Raw genomic sequence first — 27,297 nt, 5'->3', positions numbered from 1 at the left:
GCACGCACACACACACACACACACACACACACACACACACGCGCCGTTTTGTGCTGAATGAAAGTACTGTCACTCAAAGTTCAAAGGAAAGCTTGAGCTGAATCAAATGTTGCACATGTAAAAATGAGTGTTTTTTTTTTTTCATCGGCTACAGCAATGCAGAGGTGGGACAAGGTGGTAGAGCAGGTTTTTCAGGTTCAAGTCGTGATATAGCCCTGGGGCAATGACATCCCACGGGATAATGTTCATCTAGACTCGCACTGGATACTATGTATATTTGGTTATCTGACATGTTAGCTTGCGACCCCTGCCGGCAGAAATGAGCTAGGACTGTCTAAAAGTGACGATAAGAATCAGGATTTAAAAAGAAAATGTGGTGACAAATAATTGAGCGAGTCAGGCAGAAAAATTAAACAGAACTACATTAGAGACCAACGGTATGCAGTAACAGCGCTCTAATTTGATTCAGCAGACAGGTGTGGATTTGATTTGGTGCCAAGTGCAGCAAAATGCAAAGGAAACTTGCAACATTTGCTGGGCAAGAGCAACTCAATCAAGGCAATGCAAAAAGTAATGCAATCAATTCGACGTTGTAAAGTTAATCAGTAGCCACCTTGTTTTGATGGTGCAATTATTCTAATCGAGGTCACAGCAGATGGGCAGGATTGAACTGGACTGAGTTTCTCTGGTGTCTACAAATGGTTGCCCACATTTTTAGAAACAACAGTGTAATGCAGTCCAACTGAACTGTAACCTCAAATATTCTGTAAAATTCCAGTTTAAAATGTACTCATCGTCTGGACTTTATCACTACACTATCACTTGTTTCACTACACTGGCTTCATTAAAATGAAGACAAGTCAGTCAGTAAATAAGGAATGTTTACCCTAAAATGTAGAGGATAGCAGTTCTAATTATGCGTTAACATCAAACTCAGAAACCAAACTTGAAACAGAACAATGAAAATCACAGCAGGTATCAGGACAGGAATAGGATGTGCACACATTTTGAATTTGATTGTCAGGGATTAACACTGACCTTGAAGTACTTGGATGGCGAAGTGGAACCTCCTTGCTGAGGCATGTTGAAGTAGATCATGGAGTTGGAGTCAGAACGAAGGTCCCAGTCCGATTCAGTCTGGAATGAGTACGCTGTTGAAACACTCATTTGGTCGTAGCTCCTAGTAATAAAGCGAGGCGGGAAAGAGAAAGGGGATCGGGGAGGTGCAGGGGGGCAAAGGATATGAGGTCATTAGCTTTTTTTTTTCCCCCTCTCACTGTTCAGTGGGTCTTGACAAAAGATTTCACTCAGGCTTTGCTGCTACAGTATGTGCCACTGAATAATGATTCATGTTCCCATGGCAAAGTTTTGTATTGCGAGGTGCAATGATATTTAATTGTTTTAACTCTGCCGGCCTGGATCTTTCTGCATTTGAGGAGAGTTTAAATGTAAAAAAGAAAGAAAAAGAAAACTAAACTCAAAGGAGAGGCACAATATGACCCTTGGCAGGCAACATCAAAGTAGGGTACCACGTTCGCCGAGCAATTAGAGGGCCTTTGTGGATTCTGGCTCATGCGTGAGACATGAGAAGCGTTTATCTGCTGCTGCAGACAGTGTTTTACCACAAAATAAGATTCACACTAATACTGTAATGTGTTGTGCTAAATGAAAATAATAAAACATACTAATGTGATAAGGTATTACTGTCCATCTACATTCATTTTGGGTCAAGTCTGCTTGGAATTTTTTAGACAAGATACACGTGAAAAGAAAAAATAATAACAAAAACTCAGAGCCAAGACAGGAATCGTCAATAAGGCGTTTCCTCCACAAGGGGGCAGAGGAAGAATGTGTTTCCACTCTCCACGAGCAGTTAACTTATTGATCGTGGCTTTTTAGTGTACAATATTTGGAGTTAGGACTTATAGTTGACCTGAAAAACTTCCAATCACCTCGCAGTTAATATGCAAAAAAGTTTAAAAAAAAAAAAAAAAAACATTGTCAGTCAGGGTTCTGCCTTGTTTTGCATACCAAGGCAGAAGAGGAGACACAGTGTATCATCTCAACATTCTTTGTACGGTTGAGCTGCTCAGTGAACTAGGCACACCTCACTTCACCCATGAAATGGATGGCGCATTTTGCTCAACTGTAGGCTCTCTTTTTTAATTCCAGCATGTACTGTATGTATGTGGCCCAGTGCACAAAGCAAGGTGCATAAAGACATAAAATTAGCTTGTTGCAGAAGTACCTGAGAACACAGAGTATCAGCAAACATGTTTTAAATCACTGCGATTTTGAGCCAGGTCCTCCCTTAGGTTTGGATTGACCACACAAACTTTTTCTCAAAACATTCCACAGACACACTCCGAATACTTAGGACAAGGCGATGGACTTATCGATTTAGTCAACATACAGTTTACAGTAACTGATGTGTCTCTTAAAGAGCAACTGGAAGCACAATTGTGGTGAGTCTAATGTGGTCATTACGTGTACAGTATTCCACAGCATGGACTCTATCATTGTGAAACATGTACATTTTGAGTGTCTCTGCATCTGGCATTAGGGTGTTCCTCTGTAGATATCCTCAGCATGTGAAATTACTTAGAACTTAACGTGGAGTGCCAAGTTATCACTGCAAAAACATACAGATGTGCTCTTCAGTGTCACGGTGAATCCATGCCTTTATTTAGCACAGGTGGTCAATTTTGTATTTTACTGAAAAGAACAAAGAAGCCGATTAATGGTTAATCATTGAAGAAGCTCATGATTACATTAAGGCACTGCAGACTACTTCACAACTCATAATTAGTCCGTATCAATATGAGAAACGAGCACATGGTGGGGTCAGACAAAGACAGGCCTTTGAATTAATTTAAAATTATGAGGGGAACAGTCAGATTGCGTAAACTTTAACACTGCCGGATTAACTGAAGTCTGTATTTCCAAAGAGTGTGACCTATGCGATCGTACAGTGTGTCATTCTAAAAGTAATACTAGTCAATGCGTCCCCATTTCAAGCCAACCTCTGAACTTGCTTCAACACATTTGAGTGAAATCTATCTTTCTGTCAACACTAGCACAAACCCGCCCCAACTTGTCTGAACTTTGTCATTACAGAGCACACAATAAATCTTCTTTTTAGTACATAACACATGAAAAGTTGATGTGTAATGTTCACTGAAATGGCACAGATAAACAAAGTGCCTTTTAGATCTCAAAAATAGGTAGACACCTTTGCAACAACAGCAACTGAGAAAAGACACATTGAACGTAGGGCAAGGGCCAGATCAGTGTTGAAGAGCTGCAATTCTTTGAAGTCGCCCCCCAGTGATGCACTGTATGCATGACCTCATGCTGCAAACTTTGCATGTATAGAAGGGCCAACTACAAAAGCCAAATGAAAAGGTAGTGACTCTTTACTGCTGCTACTTCTCCATAACTGTTTTACTGGTACAATGGAAAAATGCTGTACATTTAACAATGAACTGTGGGAATCACTTCACCAATTTATTTTGATTGAGGGCTATTAAATCATTTCCCATAAATAATACGCAGATTTTTTTTCAAAAATTAGAAACAAAAATCCAAGATCCCCCCATTGCACATTATTGATAAAAATTACAATCATTTTACCCATTGTACATACATTTACGAGTACCTTAAAAGAGTACTGAAATTCTAGCATGATATTTAATGTCTAATGCAGGGGTGTCAAACATACGGCCCGCGGGCCGGGTCCGGCCCGCAAAGGAGTTTAATCCGGCCCGCGAGATGATTATGTAAAGCAGGGTTGTCAAACATACGGCCCGCGGGCCGGAACCGGCCCGCAAGTAGGTTCAATCAGGCCCGCAGGATAATGTAAAAGTGAAAAAAATGCATTAAAGACACAGAATTAATATTTTTAATCAGGTGCAATTCATTGAGTATCCGCAAGGGGACACTGTTTTGATCAGAGAAGAAGACAACAGCAGCCTCAGTCTGTCACTGAGACAGACCCATGACAGCAGACGCTATCAATAGCACTCTCACATTTACACATTTAATAGCACTCTCCTTAGTTTGTAAGGTGTAGGCAGGGATTACATTTAGATTTTATATGCACGTGTAAATGCTTTAAAACTTGCTTTCTTTATGAATCTTGTTTAATCTTAAAGTGCATTACTATATTTTTCAATACCAATTACTTGTTAAAGTTTGTAAAATCAGTGGGATCAGTTGCAATGCATATATGTGAATGATAAAAGTAAATTGCACATTTGTCGAAGGAAATGTAAGGTGCTTCATGAAATGTTTTGTAAAAGATATGTTCATTAAATTTCAACATTTTCCTAATGTTCTTGTGCTTCTTTATACCAAAACAAAGGAAAGACATATTGTTTTGGTTATTTATAGCAAAGTATGGTATCATTTTAATGGTCCGGCCCACTTGACATCTACCGAGGCCGTATGTGGCCCACCATGTGAAATGAGTTTGACACCCCTGGTCTAATGTCACAAATGTATGTAATATATGATTCAGAATAAGACAGCAAATTTTAACTACTGTACTTGCATTGAGGATTGTGCTTTTTGCAATGGCTGTGGATTTTAACTGTACAAAAAAACTCCCTATATTCACTGAACTGCTTTAACTACTGCTATGTAGCACAACCAGCTAAACACTTAACAGCTGTCAGCAGCTCCTCATCTTGCCATTATAAACAGGAAGTTTAAACAGTCATTGAGTGCCACAAACACACAGGTCTAACAGTTAATATAGAACGCCTTCATGCATTTGAGCAAGGCAGTGAAAAGGAATCACATGCTCTCTCTCCAGGGTATATGATTGAATTTTTCTTGAGATTTTATAACATCCACTGTAGAGAGAAGTCAGAATCTGATTGGCCAATTATGCAAATCAAACAAGGAATTTACCTTCCCAGTTGTAACCCGCCCAGAGAAGCAAACTAAAACAAAAACAGAAGCATACAATTGCTGCTGTCTAGTCTGTCAGTCTGTATGATCTCAGATCAACGAGTAAATGGCCATTTTTTGAAGGAAAAAAAAAACTAGAAGCAATGCAAAACTCATTTGCATGTTGAAACTTGAGTTAGAGTTCAGACAATTAGCAAACTTTCTGTCTCATTGCAAAATAATTCACGCGACTTCCTGAATTGCTTCAGATAAGAGGTAAAGCAGGCACCAATATGTCTGATAACATGAGGCCTCGGTGTTTGTTTAGAAAGTGCAACTGTGTTTGGGAGTGCTTGGAAAATGACAGTTTGCCAGATGTTGGGTGTGTCCGAAACGCTCCACAGACTGCAGCCACTTCACTTCCCTTGGAATTAATAACCAACAGGAGAGCGGAAACTGAGCTAAAGTGTTCATAAAGACATTTCTTTTACAACTGTAAAAATGACACGGTATGCCAGTTTGCTGGTGACATGCAGTGAGCTATTGACTAAAATGCTGGCTAATATTGAATGCTGTACTTGTTCATTTTCCTTGACCTCTTCTATCCCTCTTACGCCATCACCGCTTATGAGTTTATATTCATCACATAAGCCTCCATTCTCCAGCCCCCTGTGAATGAATGTTCATCATTATAAGGAAAAGAAGCTGGCTTTTTCTTCAGTCTGGCCATGCAAATTATTATTGCAACAGATAGTCACACTCAAATTAGAAATGTGCTCCTACCTATGTTTGCTAAATAAATCAAGCATACATATGACATCAACATACAATGTATGTTCAAATCGCGTCATCCGGTCAAATCCTTCTCACGTAAAAAAAATAAATATCCCATTCCGGATTCTTACATGGGCATTTTAAAAAAACAAGGTGTGTGCACATTGAGGTGGCTTCCCCACTGACGCGCTCATGATGCCCACTCGGTGCATTTTGGTGACGAGTGAGCGCTCATGCAATTTAACATTATAAATACTGTTTATTACTGTTATAAAACACAACACATAAGGTCGGTTGGGTCTCGACATATCAAGCAATCGCTAGCTTAAAACACGGAGACGTATTGATTGAAAATGAGTGGATCTCCCATGCCATGTAACAGAAATGAACGTTTATCTGTATAGCACGTTTCATGAGCAAGGCAATTCAAATTAAAAACCTTAAAAGAAAGAATCAATATTAAGACATTACAAAAAAAAAAAAAATCAATAAAATCAGCTAAAATAATTATGCTTTGGAGGGTTCTAGTACATTTTGCATGTATTTTGGTCCAAGATTATTTTGACATTTATAGAACTAACAGTAAAATGATAAAATATATTCTTGAAATTACAGGAAGACAGTATAGTGATTTGAGGACAGGAGTGATGTGGTCTAGTTTCCTGGTGTTTAAAAGGACTCGAGCTGCACCATTTTGGATCAGCATCCTGATTGATTCTTGTTTTTTAAGACCTGTAAAAGACGGTAATCTAAAATAAAAGTGAGAATATTTTTTTTCAAGATATGTTTTTCAGGTGGCGATTAAGAAATGGCTTTTAAGTTAAGTGGTTGTTAAAATTCAGGTCTGAGTCAATGATTTCTGGCTTGACTTGTAGCTTTCAATGACATGAGTTAAGATGAGCGCTCAGACTGGACCTTTCCTTTTGGGGCCAAAAACAATCACTTTTGACTGGCCTGAATTGTGCTGGAGACAATTCTGGTCCATCCACTCATAGTTTCATTACTTAAAGTATGCTTGTCTACAGACTTTTTTTTAAAGACAGAACCACCAGGGCATGGTGACTTTTTCTTCACTGACAAAACTTTGGTCTTAGTTGGGGCAATAGAATCCATTACAGGCAAAACCTCAGAACGGAAAGCATTTACAAGGTCATCAACAGAAACTGAGGGGAGGCTTGGTGATGGTGTCAAAGTTTGAGTGAATGAGACGTTTTTTCATCAAAACATTTTCCGATTTCCTCTGCTCCATAAAATGTTGTACTCTGACAGATATGAAGTTTTTATAACAAAAAAGAATAAAAAAAAAGACCTTTAACATGAAATTGTGAGTATGATTGACGATCAATAAAATCTGCACCCCAATAAATATGTACCCACAGCCCATTTTGGGTCCAGGCTGTTTTGGACACCCTGGTAAGGGTTACTTACCCTTATTCACAACAATCTATATTAATTATTACATTTACATCTTCCCAGTAACTGTAGTGATTGCTGACACTTTATAAAACTCCTTTGATAGAAGCGATTGAGGAATTATGAAATGTGAGATTGCATACTCTTTCCAAAGCTTTTCATCTGTTGTCTCAGGTGAATTATACTATTCTGACAATCCTTTAACAATAAGACTTTTCTTCTGCTTCTAAAAATGTTCCGGCCTAATCCCAGTTGGACTGTGTAAAAAAAACAGTCCTCCATATTATACAGGCCCAGATTTATGCTTGTTGTGAATGCTTTGTGTGTGACAATATGATGTGCACACCTTCAAATACAGCAAGAGCATGTGTTTTTGATATGCCTGCCGTAAACAACAAGTTGCGGCATTATAGAGACCAGATGGTTAGAGGATCGTTACCTGCAATCTTCAAAGTTTTTTTGTGAATTCTGTAATATTATCTATTCAAAATATTATTTGAATGGTTTCATAGCCATCTCAAAAGCCAAAGATATTTTGAAAACACACAAACTGAAAAAGATTTCTCATTGCTGTGTGCTACTCCAATCTGAGCCAGGAATCCAACAGATTGCCAAGAACAACGACTTGCACCTTTGTGATGTAACACAAATCCCACTCAAGCTGCTTCAAGTGAAAACAAATACATTTGTTATTTTCTGATCATGCTGCACAGTTCATAATGCTCGACATCAGGAGGATCCAAACTGGAACATCTGCACCAGATCCACATCCCAAATTCACAGTTGAACCGAAAGATAATCTCTATCAATTGAAGAGCTGGGATGAACACTGGCACTGAGCGTTATGGTCAGAAATTCACATTCATCCTCTTCCTATATGATAAGGCTTGTTTCATAAGCAGCAGTTAGTGCAATAGCATCCCTATAGCCATGTTGCCACGTAGTTGAGTGTTTAAAAAAAAAAGTTTGGATTCACTCTAGATCGTGCTGTATGGAGAAATCCGGAAACACCACTCAAGAGGAAAGAAGAACACTCTACAAGAAGTAAAAATCTGGCTGGAGAAACGCTCTATCCCAGCACAAGGACAAGCATGAAAGAAAGGTGATCCATTTGAAGGTTGATGAGATTACGTAGCTGTGAAAATAAAAACCAGTCAAAAACAACAGCATGAACAATGCACACTGTTTCAGGTTAGAAATCACCCAACTCACTTGGGCTAAACATGTAATGTCACATTTCACAAGCTGCTCCCTGAGGCGATTGATTGCGCTCAATCAGCATTATCTTTTCTAACATGTTCTGATTGTAGTACAACCCCCCCCGCCCCCCACAAAATTGCAAAGAAGCACAAAAATGTGTAAACACCAGTAAAATGTGAATAGAGAGCCACAGTTTGTCCAAATGAATGATAACCGAGGTTACACCAACAGGGGATTTCCTGCTTACAATAAAGCGCGAGCAAAGCAAATCGTAGCTTTTCGAACAATCTGACCTGCATCCTGCTGACCAGGTGAATTCCTACAGAAAGAGAAAATATAGATCAAGTGGAGGATGACCTGTTCCCATTTCCTGACTGAGCATATGATAACAAAGACAGCTATTTATAGCAAACTGCCTAGTTATTCCTAGGGGTGGAGTAAAAATTCTGATTCATCAAACCATTGAAATACTTTGACTTGCAATTCAATATCGATTCAGCAAATCCTCTGAATCGCAAATAAAACTGAAACAAATGGCCGCGTTCATATGCAAGGACCTTTGGCCGTACAGGGTCGTAAAACATATTTGAAGACTGCGGTTTTGGACTTGTTGAAGTCAGCAGGAAGAGTACCTCTTACATGGAACGTGTGCCTGACCCCTACACGAGTATTACATTTTATTTCATTGAGAATAAAAACGATATACTGTTTAAGTCTTTCGATACTTTATGTCATTGTTTATCGTAGTTGCTTGTTATTGATAATACTAGTGTAGCCGGTACTATCAGAGACAAATTCCTTGTGCGTTCTACATACTGGGCCAATAAAGATGATTCTTATTCTGATATCAAGTTTACATGCACTTTTATTGCTTCAATACAGCGCTGTTGTCATATGTTTTACTTTTGTCCTCCATAAACACAAATACAACATATGCATGCCCTTGACTCAAAGCCGAACAAAGTAACTGTTCACAAAAATAATTTCACCAAGATTTAACAGAAAACCATAACCATAGAGGTTTATATGCAAATTAATATACATCCATATATTAAAAAAAGCTTAAAAAGTTCTGTTGTCATGGCACCCAATTGAAGGTAATACCGGCACCAGCACGTCTGCAAAGTTGTGAAGTGTGACAGTGTTGATACAGACGCTCCCCAGCTAACGAACGAGATACGTTCCGAAGGATCGTTCGTTTGCTGAATTCGTTCGTAAGTTGCTTCAGTGCTATATTTTGTATGGAATGTATGTTTAAGGCTGATATAAGTATGTTTAAGGTTTATATAAATATAATAAAATGAAGTTTAACTTACTTTTGGAAGATGTACTCGAAGGCTTAAGGAGATGATGGAGGGGGAGGAGAAGGAAGAGGAGGATTTTATATCATGGGGCCGAGAGGGTCTTCGTCGCCGCTGGAATGGGCTTCAAGAGTTACTTCCTCCTCCGTAACATCAATGAAGGGAGAAGTTGAGGGTCCAGGAGAAGAAGATGAGGGTTGACGAGTATCTTCCTTGGAGGGTGTAGTAGAAACTGGCCGAAAGAAGCGATCTAACGACGATTGCAGTTTTCTTCTTTTTCTCATCATAAATGATGCAGTAGCACTGTATCATTCATTTGATTTGCAACCTTTGTGCAACGTTCAATATTTGGGTCTTGCTGCTCGAAGAGTGCGATGGCTTTATCTATGAGCCATAGATAAAGCCATAGAGGGACAGGCGTTTCCTCCTCCTCCTCCTCCTCTCACAGCGCCTCACGTCGATATTAGCGGCGGAAAGAAGTACTACAGTACTCGGAAAAAGGCGCGCAATACAAAATCTAACTTACAGCATCTCTGTCCGAGAACATTTTTCGACATACCTGTACCCGCAAAAATGTTCGTATGTACCGTTGTTCGTAACACGAATGTTCGTAAGTCGGGGAGCGCCTGTATTTGACTTTAATTTAATCCCACTTGAAACTAAGCATACAGTGGACATTTGTGGTCATAGTAATAATTCTGACATGCAGACAGTGCATCTCCAGCAAATGACCATGTTGAGGAGACAATTATAGTTGCTTGGGCGAATACATATATCCAGTTAGTAACAAAAGTTGAAAACGGGGAATCGGAAAGCTCTCTACTTCATGTCAAGGGATATACTGTAGTGTTGGTGTTTTGGGCACAGAGTTCTGCATATTGACGGCTGTATACAGCTGCAACCACCCGCACCCACGTGACCGTTCTTATTGGCTCATCAGCTAAGTTACCCCCCAAAACATTTCTACCTCTTCTCACTTTGCTGCTTTGTCATCTCCTCTCTCCTTGATGGAATTTCTGTTGAGAGATGTTAGCATGTAAACAGAGGAGCGAGGATCGAGGAAGGTGCAATAGAGGAATGACATGAGCCCGCACAGTCACTGCCATCCGCTCAAACAACGCTGGTATATTCACCCCACGAACCAACACAAGAAATACAGCACGTGTTTCCATCAGTGAGCAGCGAGAAGGAACTCTGTCAGTGACTGACCGAGAAGGTCTGTTGGTCCTGACCCTATTAGCGACGATTCCAGTGATGGACAAAAACCCACTTCCCTGGGTGCATATTCCTTCAGTTTTTTTTTGTTTTCATCACCCATATTGTGTAAAGACACAATTGTGTGAAGACACAATATGGGTGCCGATATGGCTGTATTTTCCCCCCCAATGTTTTTTTTTAAATCATTTTAGAAGAAAAAAACCAAAACACCGAAGCTGCAAAACTTGAAGTTCGAAGTGGTGAAGGATCACTGTATATACCAGAGAGAGAGAGAGAGAGAGAGAGAGAGAGAGAGAGAGAGAGAGAGAGAGAGAGAGAGAGAGAGAGAGTTCAATATCAGTTGATATGAAATACAGTATGTGTCATGCTGGTTGAAGTTGACAGTTGAAGCTGTTATTTTTCCACTTGAATTTATTTTGAACAAAGGCTCAAACTCCAGGAGCTGGCAGTTTGTCAGTTTGCACTTTTGTTAATTTGTTACAAATGAATATAAAATTCAAAAGTACTTGTGGTATCTGTTACCTGGTCTCAGTATCGTTGAGTACTTGTGTTTAATTCTCGCATTGGTATCGGTCTGAAGAAAAGCTCTATTGAACTTACCTAGCTGACATAATACACTATAAATAATCAATTACAATGTTCCCTTTTGTTTGATTGTAAAGCAAGACAACTACATCGGGAAAATGCTTATATTTAATGACCATACAAAATTAATATTACCCGAATGCTTTACACAAACAATAGCAAACCGGGAATTTCACCTGCACTGTCCAGTATCCTGGCATGAACCTCACAGCCACATTGGTTAAACTTTGGACTAAAAAGTAAGCCACTCAAGCCACTCAATTGTTTCAGATTGCAACTTTCTAAATAAACCAAATACGTCCTTGAATCAAATCAGATCCAATGAACCGTTGAGAAAACTAATCGTTACGCCCCTAGTATTAGGATTGCACTATGACCTACCGATATCTGACTTCTGTATTGAAATGTGTGGAGTCAAGTTAAAATTACATCATTAATCTAGTGAGCGGACTCTGTACTGCACCGCCAACATCAGTTTGAAAACATACATTCTGTAATCAATAGTGACAACCAGTTGACTTTAAGGTTCACTCAAAGTAAATGCATGACAACCTGTGTGAGAGAATAGAATCCTGTAATGAGCACTTTACAGGCATTGTAAATGAAGGAGTGTAATGATAGTTTAAAATGATCTACAGCTGGTCTACAGCTATCCAAAACTGGAAGCCCAACTGGATACGAGAGCTATTTTGCCCAATCTTGCAGGACTACCTGATAGCTGGGTTGAATACTGTCGGGGTCATATACAGTACACATTACAAACAACTTAGTGAGAGCTTGGGTGTTTTGGTCTGCACCTGTGCGCAACCATGTGTTCACGCCTGCTTGAACAAACTGTTCCAGGTTGGTAAATAAACGACAGCTCAACTTAACGGAGCCCAACAAGGCGGTTTTAAAAGCCCACATGACATTATTTGCTGAGCACAATAATAATGAGAACATGGGCATACTAGTAACTGGTCTTTTCTTATTGAAAAGGTGATAACACGTGTTTGTAATTCACACAGCGTTTTAGTTTAAAAGGCAATACAGTGTTAGCTAACAACCCTGACAAAGGCTTGTCGAGTTCGCTGGCGTGAAATGACGTGTGCATGCAACAATGGGTTGCAGCTCAGGCCACTCAGCGCCGTCAATCATGCACAACCCCATTTTAGCCTCCAAGCACACCTGGTGTATTACTGTGTTGATGACTCGAGGTTTGGCTTCTGTTAAATGGCTGCATTATTTGGGTCATGAAATGTCGCTCGTTCCCATCAATCAGAAGTTGGTAGAACCCCAAATTCCTCCAGAATATCAATATTTCAACCCCAGTACAAGGGTATTTTTGCTTTCTGACTTTTTTTTGGTAAGTTTCATTTTTCATCATATTGAATGTTTTTCAGCGTTTTGTGGAAGGATTGTTTGGGTTTATTATTTTTTTTTTTTGCCAATGCATTTCAACGGACGTTAGTTGGACGCAGATTTCCGCTATTTGCAGGTTGGATTGGTCCCTATCCCCTGGCAATAATGGGGCTCCACTGTCTCAATTGATTAAAGACTATTATATGCCTTTAACTTTGGGTAAATCACTTTCCTGTTCAGTATGACTGTGCCACAGTCCATAACGCAGGTGTGGAATGTGATAGCTAGACCACGCAGAGTCCTGAAATTAGTTCAAGAATATTTCAGCTGCATTAGAGCATCCCACATTAACATCGTTTATCAGTGAGCTCTCATCCCACAGACCCTCATTAAGAGGGAAAGAAATCCCATGAAACCACCCAAATATTGCAAAAACCATAACAACTGAAATGTAGTCTCAATCTCATAAATCAGGCCACTCATATCTCAAGTACTATCGGGTGATATGAAGAAAAAGAAAAATATATATATATCAATTTCAGTTTGAATCCGTTAGGGCCTGCAGCAACCGCTTGTAATTTGAAATGTGAATGATTGATGGCTTTGTTATCTTTTTATTTATTTTACATGCAATAACTTGTGTTTGAAGTTGCCGTGGGGCAAATTGTTTACAAACAATAGTACAGTATTCAAAAGTGTTCTATCACGCAAGAGGAAGTTTCCCCTTACAGATTTTCTGTTGGTTTTACACCCTGTGACATTACTGTATGTCTTACAGTATACATTTATTCATTATGAATGATCGGATTCTTAAGTACCAATTGAACAATAATTTGCTTCAACCAAGCAACTTCACTGGACGAGAGTCATTCCATGAATTATTATAGTAGAGCAACAGCAACAAATACTGGTGGTCTGTATCGTTTCAGTTAGCCTGGCAATAGAGTTTTGCATTGAGTCAGGTCGCATTGCTAGTGATGTGACTGTGGCTTTTAATACAGTGCGCCGTATGGTCCTGAAAATACAGTACACAGTTTTTCACTTATGTTTTTAGGGTGGCCTCATCTACAATAACACAGTAGTAATGTCCTGATTGCATAAGCAATTTACATGAAAAAAAAATTGATAAATGTAAAACAATCCAATGAAAAAAGGAAGAAGGGCTTGGAAATATTTTATGTCAATACTGTCGAGGATCCCCTGTAATTATTTACGTGCTGTTATGGGCTCAAGACCAGTTAAGAACCAGTGATCTAGATGTTCATTTTGGTGAACAAAACCCTAAAGTTAACCCTTACCAACTAGATTTGACATTTTACTTGAAAAAGACTTTTGGCATTGGAAGTTGTCACTGCCAAAAGGGACTGTCAGGAAGGCGTGTGTTTAAAAAGACTCAACACGGTGCCAACATATAATTATACTAGATTGCTGCGACTACTTTTGCCATGTGTACTAAAGTACTTATTATGACATAAAACTAACATCTAGCTTTTTAAACTACTAATTATGTGTTTTCCTAAAATCTGTATACATCTACAAACAGAGAACTTTGCCATTATTTTGATACAGTACGATACAAAGACTTGTACAATAGGGCTGTCAATATCGAATCATTTTAGGATTGATTATTCTCACTACCCTCCCAAACAATGAACTAATTACCGTAATTTCTGGACTATAGACGCACCTGATTATAAGCCGCACCACTACATTTTTAAAGGAAAAAAATATTTTGTACACACATAAGCCGCACCTGTGTATAAGCCGCAGGTGCCCATATTGTAACATGAGATATTTACAAAGAAAGACGGTACACAGGCGGCCGTTAAAAAAGTCTTTATATAAGCCGCTTCATGAAATAAGCCGCACAGTTGAAAGCGTGTGACAAAAGTTGCGGCTTATAGTCCGGAAATTACGGTAGATTCCACATCTTTGCACATCATTGCAAATAAGACTGTTAATAAAACTATAGCTATTGTATGTAACACTATAGTCACTTAATAATAAAGATTTTCATATTAATTAATTTGTCAAAATACTAGGGGACACACGAGGGAGGGTCCTACTGATATGTGAGAGGGTGCTCAAGGAAAAATAAATACATAAACAACAAAAAAAATAAATACTGTACAGTTTTTTAAAAGTGATTTGAATGACTTCACTTACTTTAGAGGTTCTCTCATTTTTATTTTTAAATAAAAGTTTGATCCACACTAATAGTGCATGGTACAGATATGTATTCAATAATAAGGTAAGAATTTGTCCAAAGGTAGAGATTTGGACCCGACTGTGAAATTGCGGGAATTGATTATAACTTTGGCGGCCCGGTAGTCCAGTGGTTAGCACGTCGACTTCACAGTGCAGAGGTACCGGGTTCAATTCCAGCTCCGGCCTCCCTGTGTGGAGTTTGCATGTTCTCCCCGGGCCTGCGTGGGTTTTCTCCGGGTGCTCCGGTTTCCTCCCACATTCCAAAGACATGCATGGCAGGCTGATTAAACACTCTAAATTGTCCCTAGGTGTGGATGTGAGCGTGGATGGTTGTTCGTCTCTGTGTGCCCTGCGATTGGCTGGCAACCGATTCAGGGTGTCCCCCGCCTACTGCCCGAAGACAGCTGGGATAGGCTCCAGCACCCCCGCGACCCTAGTGAGGATCAAGCAGTTCGGAAAATGAATGAATGAATGAATGATTATAACTTTGTATCCCTTTCTGTGAGCACTGCTCAGTGTGACAGAAATACCCAAATTGTACGCCCGCGTCACCTCACTGCTTTCCCCTGTTCTTAATGGGGAATGCACACTATTTTTTGAAGCCTCTTCACTCATGAGCTATGACGGGTGCTCCTTCAGGAGTTGGACTGGGATCAGTTTTCCAATCGCTCTCTTCTTCTTGCAGCTGAGCCATGCGGTGGATTGGTGCCTTTGACACAAGGGACCAATTCCCAGTCACAAACACTAGCATCCAAATGCATGTCCTAAGTCCAAACCACTGCCTGTGTTACCCCGGTAGCAATCCTGAATAAAATTAGGGGTACACCGATCGGTAACGTTGACGATTTTCTTCATTGGTGAATAAAAATAAATAAAACCGATCTTGTCCACCGATCTCATCTCCCTCCACAGAGGTCTGAAAAATATCAGCTACAGTTCTCTTCTGCTGTGAGATATGACTAATAGAATCTTCATTTTTTATTTAGGGAACAGTGCAATCAAAAGAATCCATTTGTATTATTTCAAAAGTATTGTTCAGTGTTTTACAATAAAACAAGGTCGGAACTTTGAGGGTGCCAGCTATTATTGGTCAAGAAAAAGGAAAAATTGGGAGTGAGCAAATATGATGACAATCTATGAACCGTTTAGAGACATGGTTTAAATTCAATTTGAACATTCCCTTACAATATCAGCCTGTCAACAGTAAGCATTCTCTGAAAGCATTGAGATTTTTCCATTGCCGGTCTCTCCCTATGAAATTTGTTTCTTATTTTTCTAATGATCAACTGATATTCAACACCTTTTCAGTCCTGGCCCGTCACCAAATATATTTATTGGGCTATATAATTTGCAAATACTATGAATTAGCTGGCCTGAAACATAAAAGGAATGGCGAGAATAGAGAATATGACAATACACGAAGAATATATCTGCTTGCAGACGAAGCTGCGATGTACAGGATGGTATTTCTGAAATTCAGCTCTGAGTGAAGCTGTTCGTAAGCAAGTTCAGAGACAAATACTTTTTTTTTTCCCCAAGTAAACCTTGAGGAAATGCAAGACAAAGCAAGGTGAAATAAAGAAAGAATTGTGGCACAATTAAAATCCCGTTTTACTGTCAGGTATGGGATGGGATGACTTATTATGTCAGTAAACAAGTGGCAGTGCTGATGATCTCCGCCACGTGCGTCTATGAGTCAGCAGTGTTCCATTTCCGTCTTCTCTGTGTGACATTTAGGTAACGTGCTGAATAAGTTGCCTTTAGTTAATTACCGATGTGTGTCATACCTGCATTACAGGTTTCTTCAAAAATCAAACTACAACGGTTTGTTATTGCAGGTCAATCTAGTGACAACAGAAGTAGAGTGAAAGCAACGCCACCACTTATCCAATTGGTTTAGACGACAGACGGGCATTCATTCAACCATTTTTATTAATTTTAAATACTGTACTGCTTGTCCTCACAGGGGTCACGATTCAAGTGAGCTGGAGGCAAGCTGTGGTTGCCAGTCCATTGTATGGTACAAATCGACCAGCCATTCACACCTACGGTATAGTCTTCAAATTAACCGTACATGCATGTTTTTGGAAGAAAGTCACAAAATGCCCACAAGGAAAACACTGCACAAGGAGGCCAAAGCTGCGAGAAAGCTGTGCTAATCCATAGAGTATACTGTACCAACCAGCATGTTGAGCAATCAGCATTATAAAGCTATTTCTCATTGTAAAAAAATATTGGGAATAATTCAGAATTTCATTAAATTAAGGCTTTTATCAACACATTGTGCAGTTGCTAAAACCTGTTGCAATGGCATTCAAAAAGATTTCGCCCCTCGGTAGCAACCAACACCTTCTTAGCTCCCTATTACAGATGCTTTGAAATGGAAATGGCATAAGAAAAATACAGTGCAAAGTTTGGCATGGAACATTTCTCGAAACATAACAAAATTGTTGAAAAAGTCGGAAATAAAAGCCGTAAGGTATCCAAGGCTGGTTATGTTTGCATGACAATTTGTCACAAAACTGCTTTCACATGTTGACGGGCTCCTTGCTCGACAAGAACCAGTGGGCTGGGTTTATGTTAATCTTGTTTTATTTGAATGATGTAAATTAAATGGATGCAAATGACCTAAGACTCTGTGACACATCTCAATGGTTTTCCCCTTCCTTTTTTTTCCGTAATTAAGGCAGACTAGTTTTTCCATTTCTTCTTTGATCTTTGAACACGGAAGTTCAGGTTTAATTATGATGAGGATGGCTGGGTATAAAGCAGTGTACTGCTGGGTTGTTAATTCAGTGTGCTGACTAAATGAAAGATATTGCAAGTACACTACAGCTATACGTTCAAGTTTGACCACAACCTGCATGCGCAGTGAAACATTGACTTTGCAGATTTTCAAAACCAAACTGCCCAAATATTATTTAGAATAATTCATTTCAGAGTGTTCAAATGTCAGGAAATGGCTCAGTGATGACACACAGTACTAAATGGTAACTCGCTTATTAGAGGTTCAGCCATTAAAAAAATGACTAATCGATTATTAAATGAAACAATTATTTTTCATTTTGGAATGCTCGTTTGATGCTCGTTGAATAAAAGACAATCCTGGATTCATTTCCGTTCACGAGTTCCAGGTCCCCATTGAGGATCTGTCTAAAACACAAACACGAGGTGTCACACTTTGGTTGGATGATGTTGAAGGGCTAGCGGCCTGCCCATGAGACAAAAACAATGAGTCACAATTTGCATTTGAGCTATAGATTAATAGCATTGCTCATGAGATTTAGGAGGAGCCTTGATGGATGCTATCCTTATCTGTTAATATGTCAATAATTCGATATTTTGAGTAAGAGCCACTTCGGTCCACATTAAGACACTGCTCACCATGAATGAAAACAAAGATATGAATTCCCTTTTTTTTAAACATCTGCTGGGATTTTGCAACAATGGACAGCCCTTCTTAATGAAATGATTTAAGACGGTTCTTTTTCATTCCAACTCACTACCAGAATAGAATGTCCCTTCCTTTCGCGCATTCACAATTTGAGTATGCATACCAATGTCATTGGTGACCTCTTGGTGACCCAAGACGGGTTTAAGAGCCAGTCCCAGCAGAGGTGTCGATTTAACCACGGTCTGATACTCAGGGTATTGTGAGCAGGCGCGTTCTTACTGTGAAGCAGCAGCATGTTGTCAGCTCACTTTTCGCACACTGAATGAAGCAAGCCCAGCAGCATCTGTAGACAATCTGCTTGAGCAGCTGACCCACACTTCAGGAGAAAATTTGTGGTTTGGGTTTGAAATACAGTATAGCTTTTGTTCCACTAGTCCTGGAACTGACACACCTTGTCTATAGTCTCTCTACATCATAGACCAGGGATGTCAAACTCATTTTTTGTCGCGGGCCACTGTAGTTATGGTTTCTTACCGTTCTGAATTTTGGGAAACCATATAAATGTTTAATCCCCTCCGCATATTACATACACAGTGCACAACAAATGGATGAATAGCTCATTTTCAAATCAGAATTCAAGAATAATGACTGTTATTGTGGATTACATATGATAACTTGAGATTTTGGTTCAGACTTTAGCAAGCATTATGGAACTTGACAGGCTTGATTTGCTTTTGTGGGCCACAGAAAATGGTGTAAAAGGCCAGATCTGGCCCCCAGGCCTTGACTTTGACATCTGTGTCATAGATTTTCATAAGTGGGTCTGGATAGTATACCCGGCTATGCAGGGGGGCGTCACTGTTCATATTTTTGTTTGAGTTTGCTCGACGAAGACAAATTTGAGGCAATTAAATCAAATTCCATTGCAACAAGAAAAATAATCTTTGGTCAAATGCATGTCTTGGATCCAAAACATTGTGAAGGGCTTTGTCTCAGCATTCACACGTGGTTCTGAATGTGAATAACTAAGGAGCTGCTGTCATCCAGTGAGAGAATATCAATGGAGCTAATCGATTTGTTTTGAGCATTATTGTGATTCCCATAACAAACATCTCCACAAAATGACCAATAGTGCAGCATACTGCTTTTGCAGCTGCCATAACTGCATATGCGGATAAAACACAAAGGAGCTTCTCTACGACAATTCATTCGTCAACATTAACAACATTCGACGTGTAAAAAATGAAGTTGGTTTTCACTCTTACATGTGGCTGCCGAAGCTTTCCAGTTCATTGGGGAACAACTCATCATCGCCTCCTTCTCTGTCGTCTTTCTGCTTAGATTTCTTTCGTTTCAACCTGAACGACAACGTCCGCCTTGCCTTCTTTTCCTTGGGTAAAATGAGCAAGCCATCACCGGGCAGTGCGGCGGCGTCTTCGGGGCTCCCGGGAGCGGGGCTCACTGGTGAAGTCCGCGACTTGTCTCTGCTGGACACGGTAGCTGTTCCATCTTTGACGGAGTCCGACTGTTTGGCTCCCTTGCCCTCTTTGCCCGGTGACTTAACTTTGAACAAATTCTTCACTTTTAAAGTGCTCGACTTACTCATGTTGGATGGGAAACGACGTCAGAAAACAGAGAGACTTTCAAAACTAAAAGGCGAAGTGGCCGATTTGCGTTATCAGTTGGAGGCGTGATCGACTGGTCGAACCTGCAGGGCGAGTTACCTGCCAGGTGATCGCTCCTTGGTTTGAGTTTGGGAACATTTCCGGCTGTCGTCTTCAAAATAAAATACAGATGTGCGTACCCGTTGGGTGAATGCACCCAACTCAGTGAACACGACAACAATATGTATTTAATGTCCCCATTATTGGAAAAAAAGATTAGATTATAGATGATGGACAGATACGTAGCCTTAAACTGATATTTTCATACATCAATTGTTACTTTTATTTTGAAAGCGTATGAGCGAAAAGTAGTTTGATTGCACGACTGTCCCTGTTTTATGTTGTGTGTTGTGTTTGTTTACTTTATGTTAACTGTTTTGTAAAGCGCTCTTTACAGCTGCGGCTGTTGTGAAAGCGCTATATCAATCAGGATGTATTGTATTGCATTGTATTGAAGTTTCATGCTTGTCACAGCGCCCAGGATCTTAAGTCTCTCAACAATTCAACATAAAAAATGCGAAGCTCCATTTATTTAAATCTTCATAACCACAATTATTTTTTACACCATTTTTATTTGCAAGGATTTAATTTTAACTGTTGCATAGCTTTCATTTAAATTTTGACTCTGTTTGCCTGGATCTGGATGTGTACCCCACAATGAAATAAATAAATAAATAAATAAATAAATAAATAAATAAATAAATCTATAATCAATAAATCTAGACCATTTCAGTGTGACAAAACATGTTTTCCTCCACTTAAAAGTGGTTTCATACTGCACAAGGCATGTATTGTATTCCAAATTAAAACTAAATTACAAGAGGCTTGTGCCACAATTTTAAATTTGTTGGAATAATAGCGCTATCTGCTGGTCATATTGGGAAAGAGCGTCAACTTAAATTTTTTAAATGTTGATGTACTGTATCTACAGTATACCGTGTGTATATTTATTTATTTATTTATTTATTTATTTATTTATTTATTTTTGAATCGTGGATGTCATTGAGGGATTGAATTGTCCAAAATAGAAACAAATCGCTCAACTTGAACAAAGGACATCCTCTGCACATTTAAACATTAGGCTATGATGAACAGAGATTTCAAATGTAATCACTCATATCTAAAAATGAAGATTATTCTTCGAATCTTGTTCCATGAAATTCGCTGGGAGTGGAATGAAGCATGAATACATAATTTGCTGTCAATTTATCCTCACATATCAATGTCGTTTTTACAGAGGAGGATCACCGGTGCCGAGGGCAGAAAAAATCAGTACGAATGAAATGGTAAGCAGGAAAATGAAAGAGGCGGGGTACCTGACTTGAGTTTTTTCACTTTGGTCTTCTTCCTCTTTTTTTTTTTTTTTTTTAACTTTACTGCTCAAATCTCTGACTGTAATCTCCCCTGCTCAATTCTTCTTTCATAAGCAACTAAGATATTGGTGACACCCTGGTACTTTTTTGTCAACACTTCAAGAAAACTTCACTCTGTGAAAACATCATTCTGTAGGTATGTTATGAACAGAAAATACCATTAGTGCATGTAAATATTTCTTGATTGATTTGTCTAAGAATGAGGGGATCATATTTACAAATCAGATCTAAAAACACTGAAAAAAATATTACAAACTGCGGAGACAATATTAAGTACAAGTGGTGCAATCGAGAATTCTGCCATTAAAAGAAAATCATTCTTTGTTTTGAAAATTTTTTTAGCATGGTAATAATTTAACAATATATTCTTTCCTTTTTTATCATTGTTGTTGTTTTTCTTATTATGATGATGATGATGATGATGATTGTTATTAGTATTGTCATATTTGTTGTTTCTTGCAATTAATGCAGTGAAACACCAATAAAATAACAACAATATTAACTAATAACAATACTTAGAGCTGAGATATTTTGTACCTCTAATGTAATTTGATTAATTGTTGGGAGCTCACTGACAATGTCAATTAAAGCTGAGCATTACAATCTCTGCCAAGGCAAATGTTTTCCACACAGCTCTAATAGTATTATATGTAACCATTGAGTGTCCTGGTACATGCAGTCTTAATTGCCTTTCCAAAACTGAAATCAGCATGAATGCGTAACTGCAATTAGTGTTTGTATTTCTTTGGCAGATACATTTCTGATATCAAGGTAACCACAGAAACAACACTGTTACATATATAGTAGTATTTAAAACGGGATGAACAAGGCTACAGTTTAAAGAGTGGTCGACCTTCTCCAAATGGCCATCTGATAAATTGCAGCTTCTTTTTTTCCGCTCAATTCTGCATATTTGTTTTTCACATAGACACGACCAGTACACCTTATTTAACTGTGCTGTAAAACATTATAAAATATCTGTCCAACCTAAACATGTAAAAAGTGTCTCAGAGGCCAAAATGTATGCTTTAATAAAAAAAATTAAAAAAAACTCATCAGTATTATAGGTATGATGATTTATGCTGTGCAGAATATTTTTTCTTTTTCTTTTCTATTCTTTTTTTTTTGACTGCTGCTTTTATCATGATCCTTCGTGACCTGTTTTTGTTCGACCGTCAGATGTGTGACTTTCTTGCGTGTGCTCTGATTCTCGGGTATGTCTGAGATCTTCACTGATAAGGATCAGATCAACTTGAAAGATCAAGTGAGTAGCTTACTTGATAAAAGGAGCTGAAACTGGGTCATGTGCAACCAGAGGAAGAGACAAACTAGAACATAGCCTTTTGTTCTTCACGCAAAGTGCAAGTGGTTTTCATGTTTTTGCTGACATTGGCATTGATTGTATCAGAAATGTGCGGTATTACTCATTATTTATAGTGGGGCATCTTAACTTGCAGTCTATCCCCCCCTATAAGACAGCAGCTACACAGCTGGATGGATAGTAAAAAAGGCAGCTCGGTGATCAATTTTGGGGTGTCCTTGGTCTGTATCCCATTGGAATAGATCACCCCCTGGACTGAGCAGCAGCAGAATCACATTGCCACATTCAGAACCCAAACAAAGGCAGTCTCAACTAAACTGACCTTGTCATGGACCAAAAAGTACATAAAACAATCACACGCCACACGTTTTGTTGCTTAAAGTGAATTATCTTCATTCGGTGGTTGGGGGGGAGGGGGGGGGGTTATGACTAGAAATGTTGTGTAGTGTATACAAAAATAAATGAAACCAATGTACGCCAGACTGCCCCCAGGCTGTAGTTTAGATAGTCATGGTATAGAGTAGACAAAGAAGCATTCGACCTCATATTCACAATTTCGAGTCTTCTCAGATGCATGTTTCTGGAATGTGGGAGGAAGTCGGAGTAACCGGAGACAGACCAACCAAGCACAGGGACAACATGCAAACTCGACACAGGAAGGCCAGAACTGAAATTTGAACCCAGAACCTCATAACTCTTGAAGCAGGATAGCAAAACCTAGACCGATTCTGAAACTTTTTTACACCATGTACCCCCTTATAAAAAGATACGGAACCCTCCAAATACCACCGTAATGACCAACATTAAAATACACAAGAGTACTAGGTCGTAGTGTTCATCAAAAACAGACAGATGTTTCATTCGCTGTGAAGTATTTAATATTACTTGTAAGCAGCTGTGACATTATGCACAGTTTGAACATCAACACTTGTAGAAAAATGAAACACGGTCCTCAAATCATGATTCATTTAAAATTTATCACACATAAGAGTTAACCCTTTCAGGGACAGCGGTTACTACAGTGGACAGCGTATCATGCTTTCAGGCTACAGGTTATCATTATTGGTGCATGAAAAGGGTCACCAAAAATTGTATCTCCATAAATGTTTGAAAAGAAACAATTCTAAAAGATGAAATGCAATGTACTGTACTTACAAGTTCAACACAACTGAACTATACTTCATAAATCTACTGTTCTGGATTAAAAAAAAAGGTTCACCCACTGCAACAATATTAGAACATAAAATTTGGTGATTTTTCACATATCACAAGAGGGAGCACAGGTATCACTAGAAGTACTTGTACCATACCTTGAGAACAGCTGCACGAGACCAACGTGCTGTAAGTGTATAGAACCCAGTCAACATTTTTTTCAACTTTTTTTTTTAATCAGAGCTCCAAGTAAACTTTTCTATTTTTTTTTTGTGCTTATAATTAATCTTCCCCATGTTTTCTTTTCATCATCATCATCATCATCATCATCTAACAATATAATAAGTAATAGAGTAAAAATGACATAATATAGTATGTAATATTCGGGAATTCAACTCAAGGTAAAGTCTGTATTGCACAAGCTTTTATAAGATGGTTTTAGAACCCAAAAAATGAAAATATCTCAAAAACTTGATGTGCCATTAAAAAAAAAAAAAATCAGCATTAAAATGACATTTGTCCTTTTCAGGTGATTCTTTAGATTGACTCTAAATGCAAATATATGTCGCCGGGTCTTGAAATGTTTCTTTGTTCAACAGAACCAAAGCATGTCTTCAGTTGCTCCAGACTATTATGATTCCAGCACTGACGATTACCTATATACAGATGGGGAGCTGTGCAACTTGGACCCAAATCCTGCTCAAGTCCTGACCCAAACCTACATGCACTCCCTCATTTGTGCCTTCGGCCTGATCGGGAACCTCCTTGTGGTGGCCACGTACATATTCTACAAGAGAACCAAGACAATGACAGACGTCTACCTAGCCAACGTGGCTGTGTCCGACGTGATCTTTGTGCTGGCCCTGCCTTTTATCATTTACAACGAGCAGAACAACTGGCCAATGGGCAGTGGGATTTGCAAGGTGTTAAGGTCGGCTTACAGCATCAACCTCTACAGCGGCATGCTCCTGCTGGCGTGCATCAGTGGCGATCGTTATGTTGCCATTGTCCAAGCCAGACGCTCTTTTGGGGCCCGCTCCAGTTCTCTCATTTACAGTCGCATCATCTGCTCTGCCGTGTGGTTTTGTGCGGCTGCGTTAACACTGCCTACGCTTGTATACACCGAACGCTTTGAAGAGACCAGTGAGGGGGCTGAGACCGCACATGTGATGTGTCAGCTGTCTTTCAGCAACGACGAGACGGCAAAGTTGATCAAAATGCTGATACCCTACCTTCAAATGGCCATTGGCTTCCTGCTGCCCTTAACGGTGATGGCGCTATGCTACTCCAGCATTATGTGCACGTTGATTCGAGCGCAGAGCAGCCAGAGGCACAAGGCCGTCCGTGTGGTCTTGGCGGTGGTCGTGTTCTTCATTGTGTGCCACCTGCCCTACAACGTGGCTCTGCTCAACCACACGCTAGATCTGTTTGAACAGAGAGGTTGTCAGGAAGAAAGGCTCAGTCTCCAAGTTCTGGCCATTTCGAAAAGTGTCGCCTACCTGCACTGCTGTGTCAACCCCATCCTCTATGCCTTCATTGGCTCCAAATTTAGGAGCCACTTCAAGAAGATCGTTCTTGACCTGTGGTGCTTCGGTAAGAGGTACATCTACTCGGCCCGCTCTTCACGTGTCACGTCTGACGTGTGCATCTCGGGCTTCAAGTCTTCAGATGGCTCCAACAACTTCTCCTCGTTTAGTGCGTGATACCTCACTGAACAAAACTCATGAAAGCTCTGGTGAAAGCGGATCTGTATGTATCAATAAAGGCAACATACATCAGCTAAGCAAGAGCAGAGCTACATAGTCGCCAGGAGTGGCCAATCCCATACCTATTGAAAATTTGGATCTTTACCTTTTCTGCCAATTGCACATGGATGCAGAATGCTTTGACCCCTTGATACTCTGCCATAAGGGAGGGACAAGATAGGTTACAACACTCACACGCCCGTACTAAAACTTGGATGCAGCAAGAGAAAACATGCTTTAAATATAACTGTCGAGACGTGGCATAAACTGTAAATAAACATGCCGACAAAAATTGTTTCTATGTCATAACTAATTTCTGTTTATGCCCTCAATAAATTGTGGCTGGAATTTTAGGATACCATCATTGTGATTTTGCAACTTCCCCTTCAAACATGCGTTTTAGGTGAATTGACTCTGCTAGGTGTGAAAGTGTGTCTACTGTAGTTATTTGTCTGTATGTGCCCTGCGATTGACTTGAGACCGGTCCAGGTTGTACCCCAATTGGGAAGTGGACTGCTTGGAGTCTATTCCAGCTGCCCCTAGGTGAGAAGTGGGGTATATATTCTGGACTGGTTTCCTGACAATTGCAGGACATATATATTATCAGAAGAATAGGGCCTCATAAATTAAATCACGAAAACCTGTCTCACGATTATACAGTAATTCATCCCAAGGGTTGAATTCAAGCGCCATTAGTTATACTGTACCTTTTACTACCACTAGATGTCCTCGGTAATCTTTCTTTGAGTTTTGGCTTATGACAGTATGAGAAAAACATTCCCTTATCGTACATAATGGAGTGGAGAGTAAAGCTGAAATTTAACAGGTGAAAATAAGACCATTCACTCACCCGACTTTCATTCATATTCAGCCCATCAACCCATCTGTCCATGTCTGTCCATTCAGCCATTAATGCAACCATCAGTTCGTCTTCCCAAAACAAGAGTCCATACCTCCATCCATTGTTCATGACTCATCATTTTTTGTTGTGCATCAATCCAACACTCCATTCATCCAATCAGTACGTCACGCACACGTCAATCCATTGTTCATATATCCGTTGTTATTTCCACCCGCCATTGTCCATGTGTCCATCGCTCTGTTCCTCCATCCATGCACACGGACAGCTGCCTGTACACCCATTCATCAGTCCTTTTCAAGCACCAAGCCATCCATTCATCTCCACTGCTTATGCAGGGTTGTGGTGATTTGGAGTCAATAGAGAATCACAGTCTCCTAAATGATGTAACGTAATGCATCCCTGTACGTTCACAGAGAACAAAAACTGGCTAAACTGTGATCGTTTGTTGACATTCGCTGCACAGAATTACAATAACAAAGAATTAACTCAAGGACTGTGGGTGTGTCTGAAAATGTTTGAAGGCCTCTGTTCGTAGGTCAAGCACTCTCTGGTGAGGAATTAAAAGCATCGGGAGATATACGAGTGCTCGAATAGCTTCCGAGAATGACTCCTTGTAAAGGAACACGATTTCACTGCAATGATTTCGAGATGTTTAAGTCTTGGCCTCGTTCCAGAAAATTCTACTGTTGTGGCAATGTTGCGAAGTAACTCTCAATGTTATCTACGGGACCTCACTGCAACCATATCCTTTGTGGGGAAATGCACGCAACCTTGTCATGTTTAGCCTCGTTGAAATGTGTTAACCTCAACATCTGGTGTCTCCATGAAGTCCCATCAATCGTATGTACTGCCA

At 39.6% G+C, this 27,297-nt stretch overlaps 2 protein-coding genes across 2 annotated transcripts in view; one reads left to right on the top strand and one right to left on the bottom strand.

Annotated features, from left to right (window-relative positions):
* Window positions 1-20,036, bottom strand: part of crybg1a (crystallin beta-gamma domain containing 1a) — a 41,423-nt gene extending 21,387 nt beyond the window's left edge. Inside the window, exons 1-2 of the mRNA XM_019876233.1 lie at window positions 19,593-20,036; window positions 1,039-1,180 (exon numbers count right to left, since the gene is read on the bottom strand). Coding sequence (XP_019731792.1) covers window positions 1,039-1,180; window positions 19,593-19,933 — 483 coding nt within the window. The 5' untranslated portion in view covers window positions 19,934-20,036. The remainder of the gene's footprint in view (window positions 1-1,038; window positions 1,181-19,592) is intronic.
* A 1,178-nt stretch (window positions 20,037-21,214) lies between these two features.
* ccr6b (chemokine (C-C motif) receptor 6b) lies at window positions 21,215-26,089 on the top strand. The gene is made up of 2 exons (XM_019876296.1): window positions 21,215-21,500; window positions 24,437-26,089. The coding sequence occupies exon 2, from the start codon at window positions 24,446-24,448 to the stop codon at window positions 25,538-25,540; it is 1,095 nt and encodes a 364-aa protein (XP_019731855.1). The 5' UTR covers window positions 21,215-21,500; window positions 24,437-24,445; the 3' UTR covers window positions 25,541-26,089.
* The last annotated feature ends 1,208 nt before the right edge of the window (window positions 26,090-27,297 follow it).

The sequence above is a fragment of the Hippocampus comes genome, unplaced genomic scaffold (genome assembly GCF_001891065.2).
Source record: "Hippocampus comes isolate QL1 unplaced genomic scaffold, H_comes_QL1_v1.1 scaffold107, whole genome shotgun sequence".
Lineage (NCBI taxonomy): Eukaryota > Metazoa > Chordata > Actinopteri > Syngnathiformes > Syngnathidae > Hippocampus > Hippocampus comes.
The sequence above is the reverse complement of the archived record's forward strand: the minus strand, read 5'-3'. Positions and strand labels throughout refer to the sequence as shown.